The sequence below is a fragment of the Stigmatopora argus genome, chromosome 14 (genome assembly GCF_051989625.1).
Source record: "Stigmatopora argus isolate UIUO_Sarg chromosome 14, RoL_Sarg_1.0, whole genome shotgun sequence".
NCBI lineage: Eukaryota > Metazoa > Chordata > Actinopteri > Syngnathiformes > Syngnathidae > Stigmatopora > Stigmatopora argus.
The window spans coordinates 15,727,626-15,742,860 of NC_135400.1; the positions used below are offsets into that span (position 1 = coordinate 15,727,626).

General features: G+C 41.7%; 1 protein-coding gene across 2 annotated transcripts in view; it reads right to left on the reverse strand.

Annotated features, from left to right (window-relative positions):
• Nucleotides 1-14,191: 14,191 nt before the first annotated feature.
• The window catches only part of prkar1b (protein kinase, cAMP-dependent, regulatory, type I, beta), a 47,552-nt gene continuing 46,508 nt past the window's right edge, over nucleotides 14,192-15,235 (reverse strand). For both annotated transcript variants that reach the window (XM_077619669.1, XM_077619670.1), the window contains one exon: nucleotides 14,192-14,386. In XM_077619669.1, coding sequence (XP_077475795.1) covers nucleotides 14,214-14,386 — 173 coding nt within the window. In that variant the 3' untranslated portion in view covers nucleotides 14,192-14,213. The remainder of the gene's footprint in view (nucleotides 14,387-15,235) is intronic.

Here is a 15,235-nt window from a genome sequence, read left to right on the forward strand (position 1 = left end):
CGTATCCCGACCTGAGGAGAAACGGAAAGGGAAAATAAATAAAAATCAATAAGCGGGTGGATGTGAGGACTTCCTCAAGCTGTCGCGTCATCGGGTCGCCGTCTCATAGTGTATTATTCATTCATTTTCTGCACCGCTAAGCCTCATAAAAGGTCGTGGGGGGTGCCAGAGCTTATGCCAGCCAACTATGGGGATACACTGAATTCATGGCCAGCCAATCACAAGGCACAATGAGGCAAACAACCAATCACTCTTACCGAGGGACACTTTAGAGCAAGGGTGTCAGACTGGGGTTGGTTCGCGGGCCGCTTTAACGTCAACTTGATTTCATGTGGGCCGGACCATTTCAGATATATTTCGATTTTTTTAAAATAAATGGATTAAAAGAACTGGATTAAAAGCCCTGAATATTCAGTTTTTTATAGATCTAAAACAATGTTTATTTTAGCTTTTTTAATATATTTTTAGATTTTACACAATGATTTTGGAACCAAAAACATAAAAAAATTGATTAAAAAATGACAATTATTGATTTAAAAAGGGGAAAAAAATCAGGAAATATAATATACATCTATACTCTTCATTTTAATTTCATCCTAAAACAGAAAGTCGGCAATTATGATTTACTTTCCCGGGCCGCACAAAATGATGCAGCGGGCCAGATTTGGCCCCCGGGCCGCCACTTTGACACAGTGCTTTAGAGTCTTCGATTAGCTTAGCATGAACGTTTTGAGGATGTGGGAGGAAACCGGAGTACCCGTAAAAAAACCCATGCAGGTACCGGGAGAACACGCAAGCTTGGAAACGCATCAAGCATTGGAATTTTTTACGTTTTATTTCGTACTGATGTGTGTTTTCTGACATTTTTTTATACTACATACAATATTTGCTAATATGTCTGAGACATTTTCTGTCATTTTTACTTTTTATGCGGTCAAAGATGGAACATGAAGCACGCAAAAATAAAATTTGACTATCTTTATTCCTGCTTTTCTTATTCACATGCTCACAGGCAACATGTGTACTGGCAACCATGTGCCCAACAAACATTTTTGACCCTATAAAAATGACTTTTATAGGTACGAGCGCACAGTAAAGGCAGCCGTAAAGAGACGGCGGAGAAGACGAGTCAAGCGGTGATGACTCCCGTTTCCCCGCGGGCCACACATTGAGTTCTTCACGGGGGCAAGAGTGGGAGGAAGCTTTAGTGGCGGTGGGAGGTAGGATTTAGGAATGAGATATGAGTGGACGCTAAGTGAGGAGAAAGTGCTTGTTTTCTCGCTCTGTCAAAAGGCACATTCATTTCCCGTGATTCAACTTTTTGTCCGGGGTAATGGAAAGAAAGTCCCCATCCGGTACGAGTTGAATCTAAAGGCTTGGGTGAAAATCCAAATTGGGGACGGGTCGTCCGCAATCGGAGTGAAATGTGCTGATCTTTACAGTATGCTCAAGGCTCACGTTACTTAGTGGAGGAGCGTCCTTGTTGACGCAAGCTTTTTATCAACGCCGTTTGAGCTCTGATCCTGAGACCGTTACACCTTGCCGTGACCATAAAAGACGATAACGCAGGCTGAGACGTAAGCCTGCCGAGGTATTGAGTTCAATTCAATGCCTTTATTGTTATCATACAAGTACAACGAGTTGCACGTAATGAGTTGTCAACAAGAGTGCGTAGTCAACATGAGTGAGTAGTCAACATAATTAAGTAGTCAACAAGGGTAAGTAGTCAACAAGGGTAAGTAGTCAACAAGGGTAAGTAGTCAACAAGGGTAAGTAGTCAACGTAAGTAGTCAACATAAGTAGTCAACATAAGTGGTCAACATAAGTAGTCAACATAAGTAGTCAACATAAGTAGTCAACATAAGTAGTCAACATAAGTAGTCAACATAAGTAGTCAACAAAAGTAGTCAACAAAAGTAGTCAACAAAAGTAGTCAGCAAAAGTAGTCAACAAAAGTAGTCAGCATAAGTAGTCAGCATAAGTAGTCAACATAAGTAGTCAACATAAGTGGTCAACATAAGTAGTCAACATAAGTAGTCAACATAAGTAGTCAGCATAAGTAGTCAGCATAAGTAGTCAGCATAAGTAGTCAGCATAAGTGGTCAGCATAAGTGGTCAACATAAGTAGTCAACATAAGTAGTCAACATAAGTAGTCAACATAAGTAGTCAACATAAGTAGTCAACATAAGTAGTCAACATAAGTAGTCAACATGATTAAGTAGTCAACATAATTAAGTAGTCAACATAAGTAGTCAACATAAGTAGTCAACATAAGTAGTCAACATAAGTAGTCAACATAAGTAGTCAACATAAGTAGTCAACATAAGTAGTCAACATAAGTAGTCAACATAAGTAGTCAACATAAGTAGTCAACATGATTAAGTAGTCAACATAATTAAGTAGTCAACATAAGTAGTCAACATAAGTACAAGAGTAAGTAGTCAACAAGGGTAAGTAGTCAACATAAGTAGTCAACATTAGTCAACATAAGTAGTCAACATGATTAAGTAGTCAACAAGAGTGAGTAGTCAACATGGGTGAGTAGTCAACATGGTTGAATAGTCAACATGGGTGGGTAAGTAGTCAACATGGGATTGTATGATCGTAGTCAGCATGGGTGGGTAAGTAGTCAACAAGGGTAAGTAGTCAACAAGGGTAAGTAGTCAACAAGGGTAAGTAGTCAACAAGAGTAAGTAGTCATCATAAGTAAGTAGTCATCATAAGTAAGTAGTCATCATAAGTAAGTAGTCATCATAAGTAAGTAGTCATCATAAGTAGTCAACATAATTAAGTAGTCACGTAAATAAGTAGTCAGGTACAAAAAGTGACTAAAGTGGTTAGCAGCCTATGGAGTTTTAGTGCAAGTACAAGATAAGAAATGAGTCTGGATTAAGTCTTCCTAGGTGAGGAACTCGGTGACAGTTCTTGGGAAGCAACTGTCCTTGAGTCTCTTTGTCTTGGCTGTTATGGACCTGTAGCAACGGCCAGAGGGCAGCAGATTGAAGCTGGGAAGTGTACGAATTGCCTCGCTGCCTTGCAAATCCATGAGCGGGAAGTGCGGGTCACGCTGACGGCAACCCGCACTCCTCCTCAGGCTTCAACCGCAAGTCAATCACGTCGGCCCGTAATCACAAAGTCGGGCCCATTAGCGGCTTTCAAAGAGCAGCTCGCGTCTGCCGACGGGCCCTTTTAGAAGCGCCGCTTCCTTTTATGGCCGCCTCACTCATGCGCACTGGCGTTCTTCAGGTGAGACTTTCCAGGAGCAAAGGTGGATGATTGTGACATTGCGACAGAGAAGCCGGGCTGGAACGGATCCAGAGCAGAGAGCATATCCCGGGCAACCTCTTTTGTGCACACAAACAAGCGTTGCATATACATGATGGGACTCTCACCTGAACGCGAAGGAGTCAGGAGAAGCCAAACACAACATTCACTTTTCTTTTTGGGGATTTTTCGCTTACACGCACAAAAAAATTATACAGCAGTAGAACGGGAAAGTTCTACGAATAACTTGTGTGGGCAGAACTGAGTGACTTTGATAAATGTCACGAGAATTTGGAGTCCATGTCGTTTTATTTCAAGGTCTGCATTTGAACCTGACTGCCAAAATTCTTGATCTGGAATCCTCGAGGTGAGTTTTATGGTTTCGGAGAGGTCTCGGAACAGTTTTTTGGTTTTGATCATGAGCACATAAGAACCGATGATATTTCAAGGTCTGCGTTTGAACCTGACTGCCAAAATTATTGATCTGGAATCATCGAGGTGATTTTTATGTTTTCAGAGAGGTCTCGGAACAGTTTTTTGGTTGTGATGAAGAGCACATAAGGATCGATGATGGGACGATGGTTATGGACACAAAGACCTGATTTGACCAAACTTCTTTGTAGACCAGATGTGTCAAAAATACAAATATGTTGAATGGTTTAAAAGCAGAAACCAGACTCTGAATCTCTTAATTCGGTGGAGGTCAAGGGGGAAATTCATCGAGAAGCTCTGTAAATATCTCGTCAAGTCCAGCCCCGACGTGGTAAAGGTCATCCTCGGGGGAACTGGAAATGGGCGCCTGGTGTGAAGCAGAAATGGCACTCAGGGGAGAAATGACTGGGAAGTCGTTAGAGCCAGCCAGAGCGTGGGCAATGTTTGCTCCAGGCAGGTCCGCAGATTTTCGCAGGAACCGTCTCAGGTAGCTTCCAATGCATGAGCCTCCTTCTCGGGGTCAGAGAAGGATCACGGACTGCTTCTGACCTTGTCTTCCAAAACATCTGTCCCTCTTATTGCTTCATTTCTAAGCCCGATCCAAGATGGCCACTCCTAATCTTCGTCTCCGAGCCGTCCATCGTTGTCCTGTAGACCTTTTATTTCTTGGTTGACACTCTCCAATGGCGTGAGACACCTGATACTTTCCTCCAGATGTTCCCGCCTGCAGGATGGGCAACGTGAACGAGTTCATTTCTAAAGGAACCGAGCAAAATCAGACTTGTTGCTCAGGTATGAAGAGATGCACTCATGCATTCTGTCATTGGCTCGCACATAAGGCGTAGTCCCACCTGCCCCGTTTGATCCGGAAAAAAATGAAAAAGACGCAAGGTCTTGCGGAGACCGAGTCGCCGGTCCGTGACCTGGCGAGCGAGGTGGTCTCGGTTCGCTTCGGAGTTGTTTGCGGTGCATCGCAGGCTTTGTCAGAAATGTCCTTTGGCTAGCAGTACGTCGGCTAACAAGAGTCGGGTTAGACACGGAATGACGAGGAGACGTATCGTCTTCTAGAAATTTACACATAAAATCCACGATACGCCAATACCCATACCTGTCACCGAAACGATCTGGATTAGAGATGTACACAATTTGAAATGATCAAAATATGTATAAAATACAGGAAAAATGTATATTTCCTGCATTTTCCTGTATGGGATTTTTTTTAAGTCCATTTTTTTGTGTGAAACCGATCTCGTTTCACCCATTTCGGATCTAATCCAGATCGTCTCGGTCACTGGTAGCAGACGAAAACATCATTGTCGAATGCTAATATTGTCATGCTTTAAGCATTTTCATTTCACATTTTCACTATATAAATATAGCGCGTCAGCAAGCAATGTACCCAGACAGTCAAGCTGTCAGTGTCATGCAATGACATCTACAGAAACTTGAATTTAGTTTATACAAAAGGCAGACCAACTGATTGGGCATCATGTCCACTTCGCTTAAACGTCAACGTGATTTCACGTGGGCCGGACCATTTTAGATATAATATTTAGATTTTTTTTTTTATAAATGGATTAAAAGCCCTGAATATTCAGTTTTATATAGATCTAAAACAATGTTTATTTTACCTTTTTTTATATATATTTTTAGATTTTACAAAATAATTTTTGAACTAAAAACACAGAAAAATGGATTAAAAAATGACAATTATTGATTTAAAAGGGGGAAAATCAGGAAAGTAATATACATCTATACTCTTCATTTTAATTTGCTCCTAAAACAGAAAGTCGGCACTCATGATTGACTTTCCCGGGCCACACAAAATGATGCGGCGGGCCAGATTTGGCCCCCGGGCCGCCACTTTGACACACGTGCCATTGACCAAATATAATCATATATAATAATAATAAGTCTACACACCCTGACACCTGCGCTCCCTCACGCGTGTTCTCCGATTTCCACAATCGGACAGACGGACGGCAATCTACAATCCTGCTCAAGTCTTTACACGTGCCCCCTCCCCCCCCTCCGCTTACCTTTCCCCCCCTCTTAAACACTGCTTCTTTATTCTTTATGAATGAAAAAAAAAAGTGCACGCGCACACACCCGCGTAGAAAACAGGGGACTTCCAGGGACTAAAAGAAATAGCCCAGTAATTGCCGGTGCTCTGTTGTCTATCAAGACGTGACCTTTTCAACATGTGCGCGCCATGTTGCTAGCGCTGGGAAAACTTATTCGGGGTTCCTCGACTCTGCGGTGGTCCCACTACTCCTCCCCAAAAAAAATCACGGGAGCTCCCACTACTCCCCCACGTTGTGAATAGCGCCGCGAATAGGAACGTGTTTTTCCGAGCCAATGGGAATAGAGACTGACTGGCGACGTATACAGCCGGGCAGTCACAATAAACCAAGGGTTTCAGACTCGGGTTGGTTGGCGGGCCGCTTTAACTTCAACTTGATTTCACGTGGGCAGGACCATTTTAGATATAATATTTAGATTTTTTTAAATTAATGGATTAAAAGCCCTGAATATTCAGTTGTTTATAGATCTAAAACAATGTTTATTTTAGCTTTTTTCTATATATTTTTAGATTTTACAAAATGATTTTTGAACTAAAAACACAAAAAATGGATTAAACATTTACAATGATTGATTTAAAAGGGGGAAAATCGGGAAATGGAATATACATCTATACTCTTCATTTGAATTTGATCCTAAAACAGAAAGTCGGCACTCATGATTGACTTTCCCGGGCCACACAAAATGATGCGGCAGGCCAGATTTGGCCCCCGGGCCGCCACTTTGACACATGTGCAATAAACTGTCGCGCGATTGGTGGACGCGAATAAGTCGGACTTTCAAAAGACGAGTCGTACAAATAAATAGTCGGGGTGGTGGGAATTGGGGGGTCGTTGACTAGCATGGTTTTTAATGGAGGCTATCGGAAATCGGGACCCATTTTGCCGTTTTCGGAGGATTGGAACTGGGTAAGAAAATAAGTAAATGGATTTATTTATTTTTGTGATTAGCATGCTTTTTCAATTAGGCATCCCAAATTGGATCTTGTGATTGGAAGTCGGCCCCGATCGTCATTTTCAGAGAATAAAACAATCCTAACGTAGATTGCAGAAAATACATAACGAGACTATATCTTCATACTTACGCTAGTAAAAAAAACTTTGCTGAATACCGAAGAAACGTCCACTGGCAATTTCCAAATCAGGTCAAGAGCCCAGTTTAGCGAATTGCATCATTTCTTATATAAATGGAAAATAACCCTGAGGGATACTGCAAAAAAATACACATGTAGTAGGTTTTATTCTATTTACATTACTCGAATAAATTTAGCAGAAGAAAGAGAAAATATCAAGCAAGTCAAGAAAATCACACCCGAGAGCTCCATTTATCACATTTCAATATTTCTAATGTCAATTCAAATAGATTTTGACGCTAAATATTTATATCTGCACTAGCGCTTCAAACTTTGCTGAACAAACAAAGCATAAAAGTCCAGAAAATCAGAATAAAGGGGCTTCAATTGGACTATTTTTGGCCAAATATTTCAAGCTAATGTGTCCGCAACCTTATTTGGCGATCAAAACAACGAGTGAGATTTGGGGGAATCAAACCCGAGACCAAAACCAAGTGCAACTAACCAACCCAATTCCGAGTGGAAGCGATTTATTTCAAATCCTGGTCGAGCCCACTCAAGCGTTTCCGTGCGCATTTAGCCGCGGGCTCAAGTTATGCTACGACATGGAAGATTTTCCTCAACATGGCCGCATTTCCACGGCAACCGCATCACGCCGTTTCACTTTAGCGCTCGCCTGGACACAGATGGAAAAAGTAGTGGCACTCTACTTAACGCCGTTCTAGTGCTACAAGTGCTAAAAGCGCCAAAGTTGACAGTAATTCTAGAGCTAGTTTGCTAGCCAATGAGTGAAGGGCTTAACTTACCGTAAAGATACCTTGAAAATCTTTGGTAATCAAGTTTTTCAGCATCATCAATGGTTTTGGTTTTAATTGGTTCGGGGGTCGCGTTAATGTCAACTCGATTTCATCTGGGCTGAATCATTTTAGATATAATATTTAGACAAAAAAATAGATCAAAAGCGCTAAATATTCAGTTTTTTTATAGATTTATTTGAGCTTTTTTTTAGTAAGGGAAAACGTATTTTAATCATTTGTTTTTCATTTCAAAAGGAAACATTAAAAAAAAAGTTCCATATTAAAGTGGAAAACAGAAAATATTTTTATATATTTTAGATGTAATTTAAAAACACAAGAAAAAAAATTGGATGAAAAAATTGCAATTATTGATTTAAAAAGTTAATTATAAATCATTAATCCTCATTGATTAGCAACCAAGTCACAATGTTGTCAAAAGAATTCAAACACTTTTTGCCCCTTAAAAGCTTTGAAATGACCCAAAAAATGCACTCATTTTCATGTATTTTGACTTTTAAATTCCGAATAAGGCTCTCAAGGAATAACATTTGAAAAAAGGAATTGTTTATGGAAAAAAGCTTCCCCAACCCTGCCCTATCTAAATTACAAGCCGAAGCTTTGCGAGCCCTCCGAAAGACCCCCAGCGCCCCACTTTTTCTCTTTTTTTTGCGTCGCACAATATCTTCATTGTGCCAACAGTGACATGGCGGGCAAATTCTCTTGCACAAGTAAAACGGGGGGGACGGAGCTAGCTCGTCGGGGCTTGGACGCCACTGAAGGCGGCGGCACGGCGGGACCAGAGACGTGGTCAAAGGCTCTCGTGGGTGGAACTTCAAATGAAGTGTTAAAATCCCCGAGATCACAACGCGGCGAGCGTCAACAGGAAGTGCCTCCATTATGGGCTTAAAGATAGGAGAGAGTGCTCTCCGGTTACGGGCCGCCTTTCAAATCCGCGCATTCCTGTGGGGTTTAAGGAGAAAGTGGCCGTCGCTCGGGTTGTTGTTGTGGTGGAAACGGCCCTGCCCGGCGCCTCGACGCACCTATGACCGGTCTCGGGGGAGGACAGGGATGGGCGTCCAATCCTCGGCTAGTGGTTAAAGATGGATGGCAGAGGGCAGGGAAAGAGTTAACATTTTATCCGAGGCCTTTTCCCAAAAGAGTCTGACGGGGAAATTCGGTTCATTACATCGCTCTTACCCTCCCTTAAAAAGATAAAAAATAACAGTAGTGTTGGAAAATTGGGGATCCCCAAGACATGCTCTTTTCCTCAGAAATACGCCATTGTGGAGATAAGAGGAGCTTTTCTATTCAAGTTGACTAAACCGGGCGGGAGGGCTTAATTGAGATAAAATCCTGTCTGGAATCATCAAAATGTAGAAAAGTCAAAAGGGATTTGTCCAATGAACAAGCAGCTATCATCACAAGAAGTACATTGTAACGGTTGTTTTCCTTTCAATGATTATAAAGTGTACTTTCTTAATTTTAAGAATGGCATTTGAACCTAAATGAGGTCAACCTACAAGTCTTTTCTGACTTGACAGAAGGGAGTTTCCCAGTTTTGTACAAATGTTATGAAAATGTCACAAAAAATCTAAACATGTGATCTAACAGATTTTTAAAAAAGCAACTCACCCCTAATATATATAAATATATGTGTGTGAATGTGTGTCACTGTGTGTAAATGTGTATATGTCTGTGTGTGTGTACGTGTGTACATCTGTATGTGTGTATGTGTGTGTGTACATGTGTGTGTACATGTGTACATGTATGTGTGTATGTGTGTACATGTGTACGTGTGTACATGTGTACATGTGTGTACGTGTGTACGTGTGTACACGTGTACATGTGTACACGTGTGTGTGTGTAAATGTGTATGTCTGTGTGTACATGTGTACATGTGTGTGTACGTGTGTGTATGTGTGTATGTGTGTGTGTACGTGTGTGTGTGTACATGTGTCCGTGTGTACGTGTGTCCATGTGTATGTGTGCATGTGTGTGCATATATGTATGTGTGCAAATGTGTACATGTGTATGTGTGTACATGTGTATGTGTGCAAATGTGTACATGTGTATGTGTGTACGTGTGTGTGTACATGTGTATGTGTGTACATGTGTGTGTGTGCGTGTGTGTACATGTGTGTGTGTGTACATGTGTGTGTGTGTATGTGTGCATGTGTAAATGTGTACGTGTGCATATATGTACATGTGCAAATGTGTACATGTGTATGTGGTTACACGTGTATGTGTGTACATGTGTATGTGTATTCGTGTATATTTATATATTGATGTGTGTGTGTATATATGTAAAACTGATTGGCTGCACAACCCACTGAGGGTGTCCCCCGCGTCCCTCACCAGGAGATAAGTGGCTGGCAAAATCAATGAATGGGGGGAAAAAAGGTATTTGTCACATACCGTCAACTTGAGAAGGCTTCAGAATCCTCACATCACCGCCGGGTTATATTTCCGGGCCGATTTGTTTGGGGAGGGAGGGTCGGCGCGCCTCTTCGCCGGCCGGCCGGGTATCCCTCGCGTGTACATATCCGAGTTATTAAGCAGGAAATGAGGAAGAATAACAAAGCCTGGGAAAAGAAAAACTAAATAACAAACAACAGATGCTATCTCAAGCTCTCTCATTTTTTTTCAGTGGCTTGACGAGGCAAGTGGCAACACCTGGCTCGCACGAGAGGGGGCGGGGCAACAGCAGGTGCATCCATGGGCAATCACCGGGACTGGTCCATTACAGAGGGGGAAAAAACACAACATAAACAAGCCCTAACATAAATATATGTATATCCCTTGACAAAAATATGGCCAAGCCATTGGCTAATAGTGAGCGGCCCCCCAAAGAAAAGGTTTACACACCCTTTGGTCAACAGTGAGCGCTTGTTTTCTTTATTTTAATCACTTTTTCTTAACAGAGCAACAACATGGGCCGTTTTGGAGTCCCCTGAGCTGAACCTTGTGATGATCTCCTGACCCGTTTTGGGGGAAGCCCCGCCCCCTCTTCATCTCTAACCTTTCAATCCCATCAGCTTCAATGTTGCCCAATCACCTGCGAGCAGGCCGGGTGGCAACCTCTGACCCGACGGGTCACCCTTTGGACTTACAAGCTTGGAAAGTAGGCAGAGATCAGGTGGATCTTTTTTTTTTGGTCATTAGTAAAAATGGAGATGGTTTGATACATGTTTTATGAAAAAAATTTTTTTTTTCATTGTATCAATGACACAATTTGTTTGTGTGGATTTTTGACTGGGAAATTAGGGATCAATTTTCCATACTTTTTCTCCTTTCTGATTTTTAGATCGACTTTGAGTTCGATTTATTTATTAAGGGACATCACATATTAATGAAAAAATATATGTAAATATGTAAGATTGTCGTCAAGGGCTAATTTCCATCCAAGAATTATTTTATTTTGTCATAATTTTTCTCCTGTCTGATTTTTAGATTAATTTTGAGTGATTTATTTAATAAGGGACAGCACATATTAATGAACATATTCATATTAATGAACATATACATGTAAATATGCAAGGTTGTAGCCGAGGGCTAATTTCCATCGTTTTCTTCTATATAAATATCTATATTTTTGTCATTATTTTTCTGTCGTGAATTTTAGGGCTGACTTTTGACACAATTTCTGAGCAAACGTTCAAATCCCATCTTTGCCCGGTCTGACAAGTCGCCATGACAACGAAACCGTTACCGGGCTTAGATTGGCGTCGTGGACGATCAAAACCCATTTCGGCTGGGGTCTTGGGTTCGAATCCAGGTCGGTCCACCTGTGTGGGGTTTGCATGTTCTCCCCGGGCCTGCGTGGGTTTTCTCCGGGTACTCTGCTTTCCATCTACATTCCAAAAAGCCTGATTGGACACTCTAAATTGCCCCTCGCTATGATTGGTTGTCCGTCTCCTCGAGCTCTCCGATCGGCTGGCCAGCTGGGATCGGCTCCAGCACCCCCGGCATCCCTAGCAGTTTAGAAAAGCAATGAATGAATGTTTCAGGGAGCAGTGATTCAAAATAAAAGATAAATAAATAAAAATGATAGTGCATGTACATACAGGGAGGGAGTGGGTGGGCGCTTACTGAACTCAATGTCGGCGAGCGTGGCGAGGGAGCGGGCGGGTTTGAGGGGGGAGGAGGGCTGGGGGTCCGGGGTGGGGGCTTTGCATTCCTGGCTTGATTTAGTGGGCATTAAGATGGGGAGGAATGTGTCAAAGCTGTGTGGCGCTGCTGAAAAGCGTCCGGGAGGAACGCCCCGACGCCCTCTGACGGCTCGCCCCGACGGATGATCGACACTTTGCTTAGAGCATGTGTGTCAAAGTGGCGGCCCGGGGGCCAAATCTGGCCCGCCGCATCATTTTGTGTGGCCCGGGAAAGTCAATCATGAGTGCCGACTTTCTGTTTTAGGATCAAATTCAAATGAAGAGTATAGATGCATATTAAATTTCCTGATCTTCCCCCTTTTAAATCAACAATTGTCATTTTTGTAATCCATTTTTTCTGTGTTTTTAGTTCAAAAATCATTTTGTAAAATCTAAAAATATATTTAAAAAAAGCTAAAATAAACATTGTTTTAGATCTATAAAAAACTGAATATTCAGGGCATTTAATCCAGTTCTTTTAATCCATTTATAAAAAAAAATCTAAATATTATATCTAAAATGGTCCGGCCCACATGAAATCGAGTTGACGTTAACGCGGCCCGCGAACCAACCCGAGTCTGACACCCCTGGCTGAGAGTGAGGAGGACGAGGGACGTGTATGGTGGGCCGGGGGTCCTGAGGGAGGGGGGGGGGTCACAATTTGAGAGGAAATGTTTTTTTTTTGGTTGACTTTTTCTTTATTTGCTTTGAGAGTTGAAAGAAACGGCTGCAGAAAAGCCATCATTTCTTCTTAACACGGAATGAGACGGAAACAAACGTCTTTTTCTCGATCTACAACAGAAGATGCGTGGACGCCACGTTAGCAAAAATGGCCGACGAGAACCATAACAAGCTCTTGGAAAATCCTGAGACGCCATGATCTTCGTAGAGTGGATAGGAAAAGTCTGCACACCTCTTCATATGCCTTCGTCTAGTTTCGAGTAAATGTAACTCGCATGAATTGACCGTATTTAGATTTGCAGCTTTTTTAAAGAAACTAAAATTTCAATAGTGAAACCAGGTTTAATAATTGATGGAAGTTGTGGAATATAATAATAATAAAACAGAATGACACAGGGCCAGAAAAAAATGGCCAACCTTGTCATTTTGTTGATTTGTTCTAAGAAAGAAAACGTGAACAAAACGTGCAAAACGATGACAAAAAAAGTTGCAATACTTTACAAATGCTGACTAAAAAGTGCCAAATTTCAATATGCCATTCAGAATAGAAAATAAATGAGAAAAACTGCAAAATTATCAAAATTTGGCTGGCGAAAATCAAATGGACGTCCATCGTTGTCATTGGCAACCACTCAAAATAGAAGCCAAAAAAGAGGAGTGCAGACTTTTGACATCCATAATGTACAATGTGTTTTTTCATTGGGAATATATTCGCTCTTTTGAAAGATTATTTGGGCCACGCGTGAATCTGAACACAATAAAATGGCGCATAAAGAATGCAGTTGTCATGAAGGCCATCCCCGAAAAATTCGGAAAGTAAATCAGCAAGCCAATAAGAGTGAAACGTTGACCTATTTCGTCCACATGCTCGATAAAAGTGAAAAGTGCAAACATGTCAACACATATTTTCATACCTGTACGTTTTGTCCGTATTTTTTTTTTCTAACTTTTTTTAACAGGAAAAGGAAAAAGTTTAAAAAACAAATTTATATAATCCAATTTGGTAAGGAGTTTCTATTTTCAAGTGATGTGAAAGTTAAAAAGAAAAGAAAATAAGAGCCTTCTCTCGCTTGCTTCTTTCCAAAAAGGTCCCGCGGTGCGTTCAGGGACAGCGTGTAAAACGCAACACTCCACACGCCAGCCTCAATAATTTCAAAAGGTCTACTTTTTTTGTTTCCCAAATGATTTTTTTTAGTAGTAAACGTAGAATAGTAAATTTCATAGATACATATGAAATCTAATTCAACTTTATTTTACAATATTGCTAAAATAGTGTGCCGCAATCCCATTTAAGATTAAAAATACATTTTAAAAGAAATTCACGTTCGTGTTGATTTTAAATGTGCGCGTTTTGTTGCAGTATTAAGGTAATTAGCCATGTTTGATAAAGGAAACCTGGTTCTAATTACCATTCTTGATTGTGTTTTCTTTAAATAATGTTCTTGGATTGCTCCAGATTTGACTATATGACAATAACACTAGCAATAAATTCATTTCTATTTGAACAAAAAGCCTATTATCACTATTTGTAAGATTGGCGACAGCCACGGGATGACGGGTACGCATTGTTGTCGTTTTTTTAATTATTTTTTTTACATAAAGCTACGGGTCAAAGTGCACAAGAGCGAACAAAAAACAGGAAATGAGCACCCTGTCATTGAAAATGTAAAACCCGCTAAACCCGCTAACCCCGCCCCCCCCAGACTCCGCCCACCTACGGCGTTGGGGATTGGCGATCAGACGGTAAGGGAAATGAAGCTGTTGTATCTCTGGATGTTTCTTTTGAGGATCTCGGAGCACGGACCCAGCACGCGCTCAAAGCGGGGCCGGTCCAGCTTCACGCACTTGAGGGGCCCGCGAGCCACCACCGTGGCGGCGCGGGGGCGGTTGAGCAGGAGGGCGATCTCACCTGTGGGCGGGACCATAAAACCTGGTGACCATATTCTTCGCCCCCCCCAAAAATCGTGACCGGACGTTTCGTCGAAAGACGTTTGGTCGACCGGACGTTTGGTCCCCGGACGTTTGGTAGAACGGGTTCGCATGCAATTGATCGATTTTAACATTGGGTGAATAGGGATTTAATGACTATTATTTAACATTGAGTGAATGGGGTTAGGGTTAAACATATGAAAGTCTTGAGACTCAAACCTCGGGACTCGCGAACCCGGCGACCAAACGTCCGTTCTACCAAACGTCCGTTCTACCAAACGTCCGTTCTACCAAACGTCCGTTCTACCAAACGTCCGTTCTACCAAACGTCCGTTCTACCAAACGTCCGTTCTACCAAACGTCCGTTCTACCAAACGTCCGTTCTACCAAACGTCCGTTCTACCAAACGTCCGTTCTACCAAACGTCCGTTCTACCAAACGTCCGTTCTACCAAACGTCCGTTCTACCAAACGTCCGTTCTACCAAACGTCCGTTCTACCAAACGTCCGTTCTACCAAACGTCCGTTCTACCAAACGTCCGTTCTACCAAACGTCCGGTCGACCAAACGTCTTCTGACGATACGTCCGAGTACCAAAAAAATAAATAAAAATAGACCACTTTCTACATTGGCCAGTGAGCAAATATTAAGAATATTCCTCATTTTTTTGCAGAAGATAAAAATAAACGCCTGCGAGTTTTGAGTTCCTGAAAGACCATAAAACGTGGCGACATTAATATCTAACCTCATTCATTTACAATTTTTTAAAAACGTTTTTCTTCCTGCGGCTTAAAATACAGCACAAATACATTTTTCTTTTCATACATTTT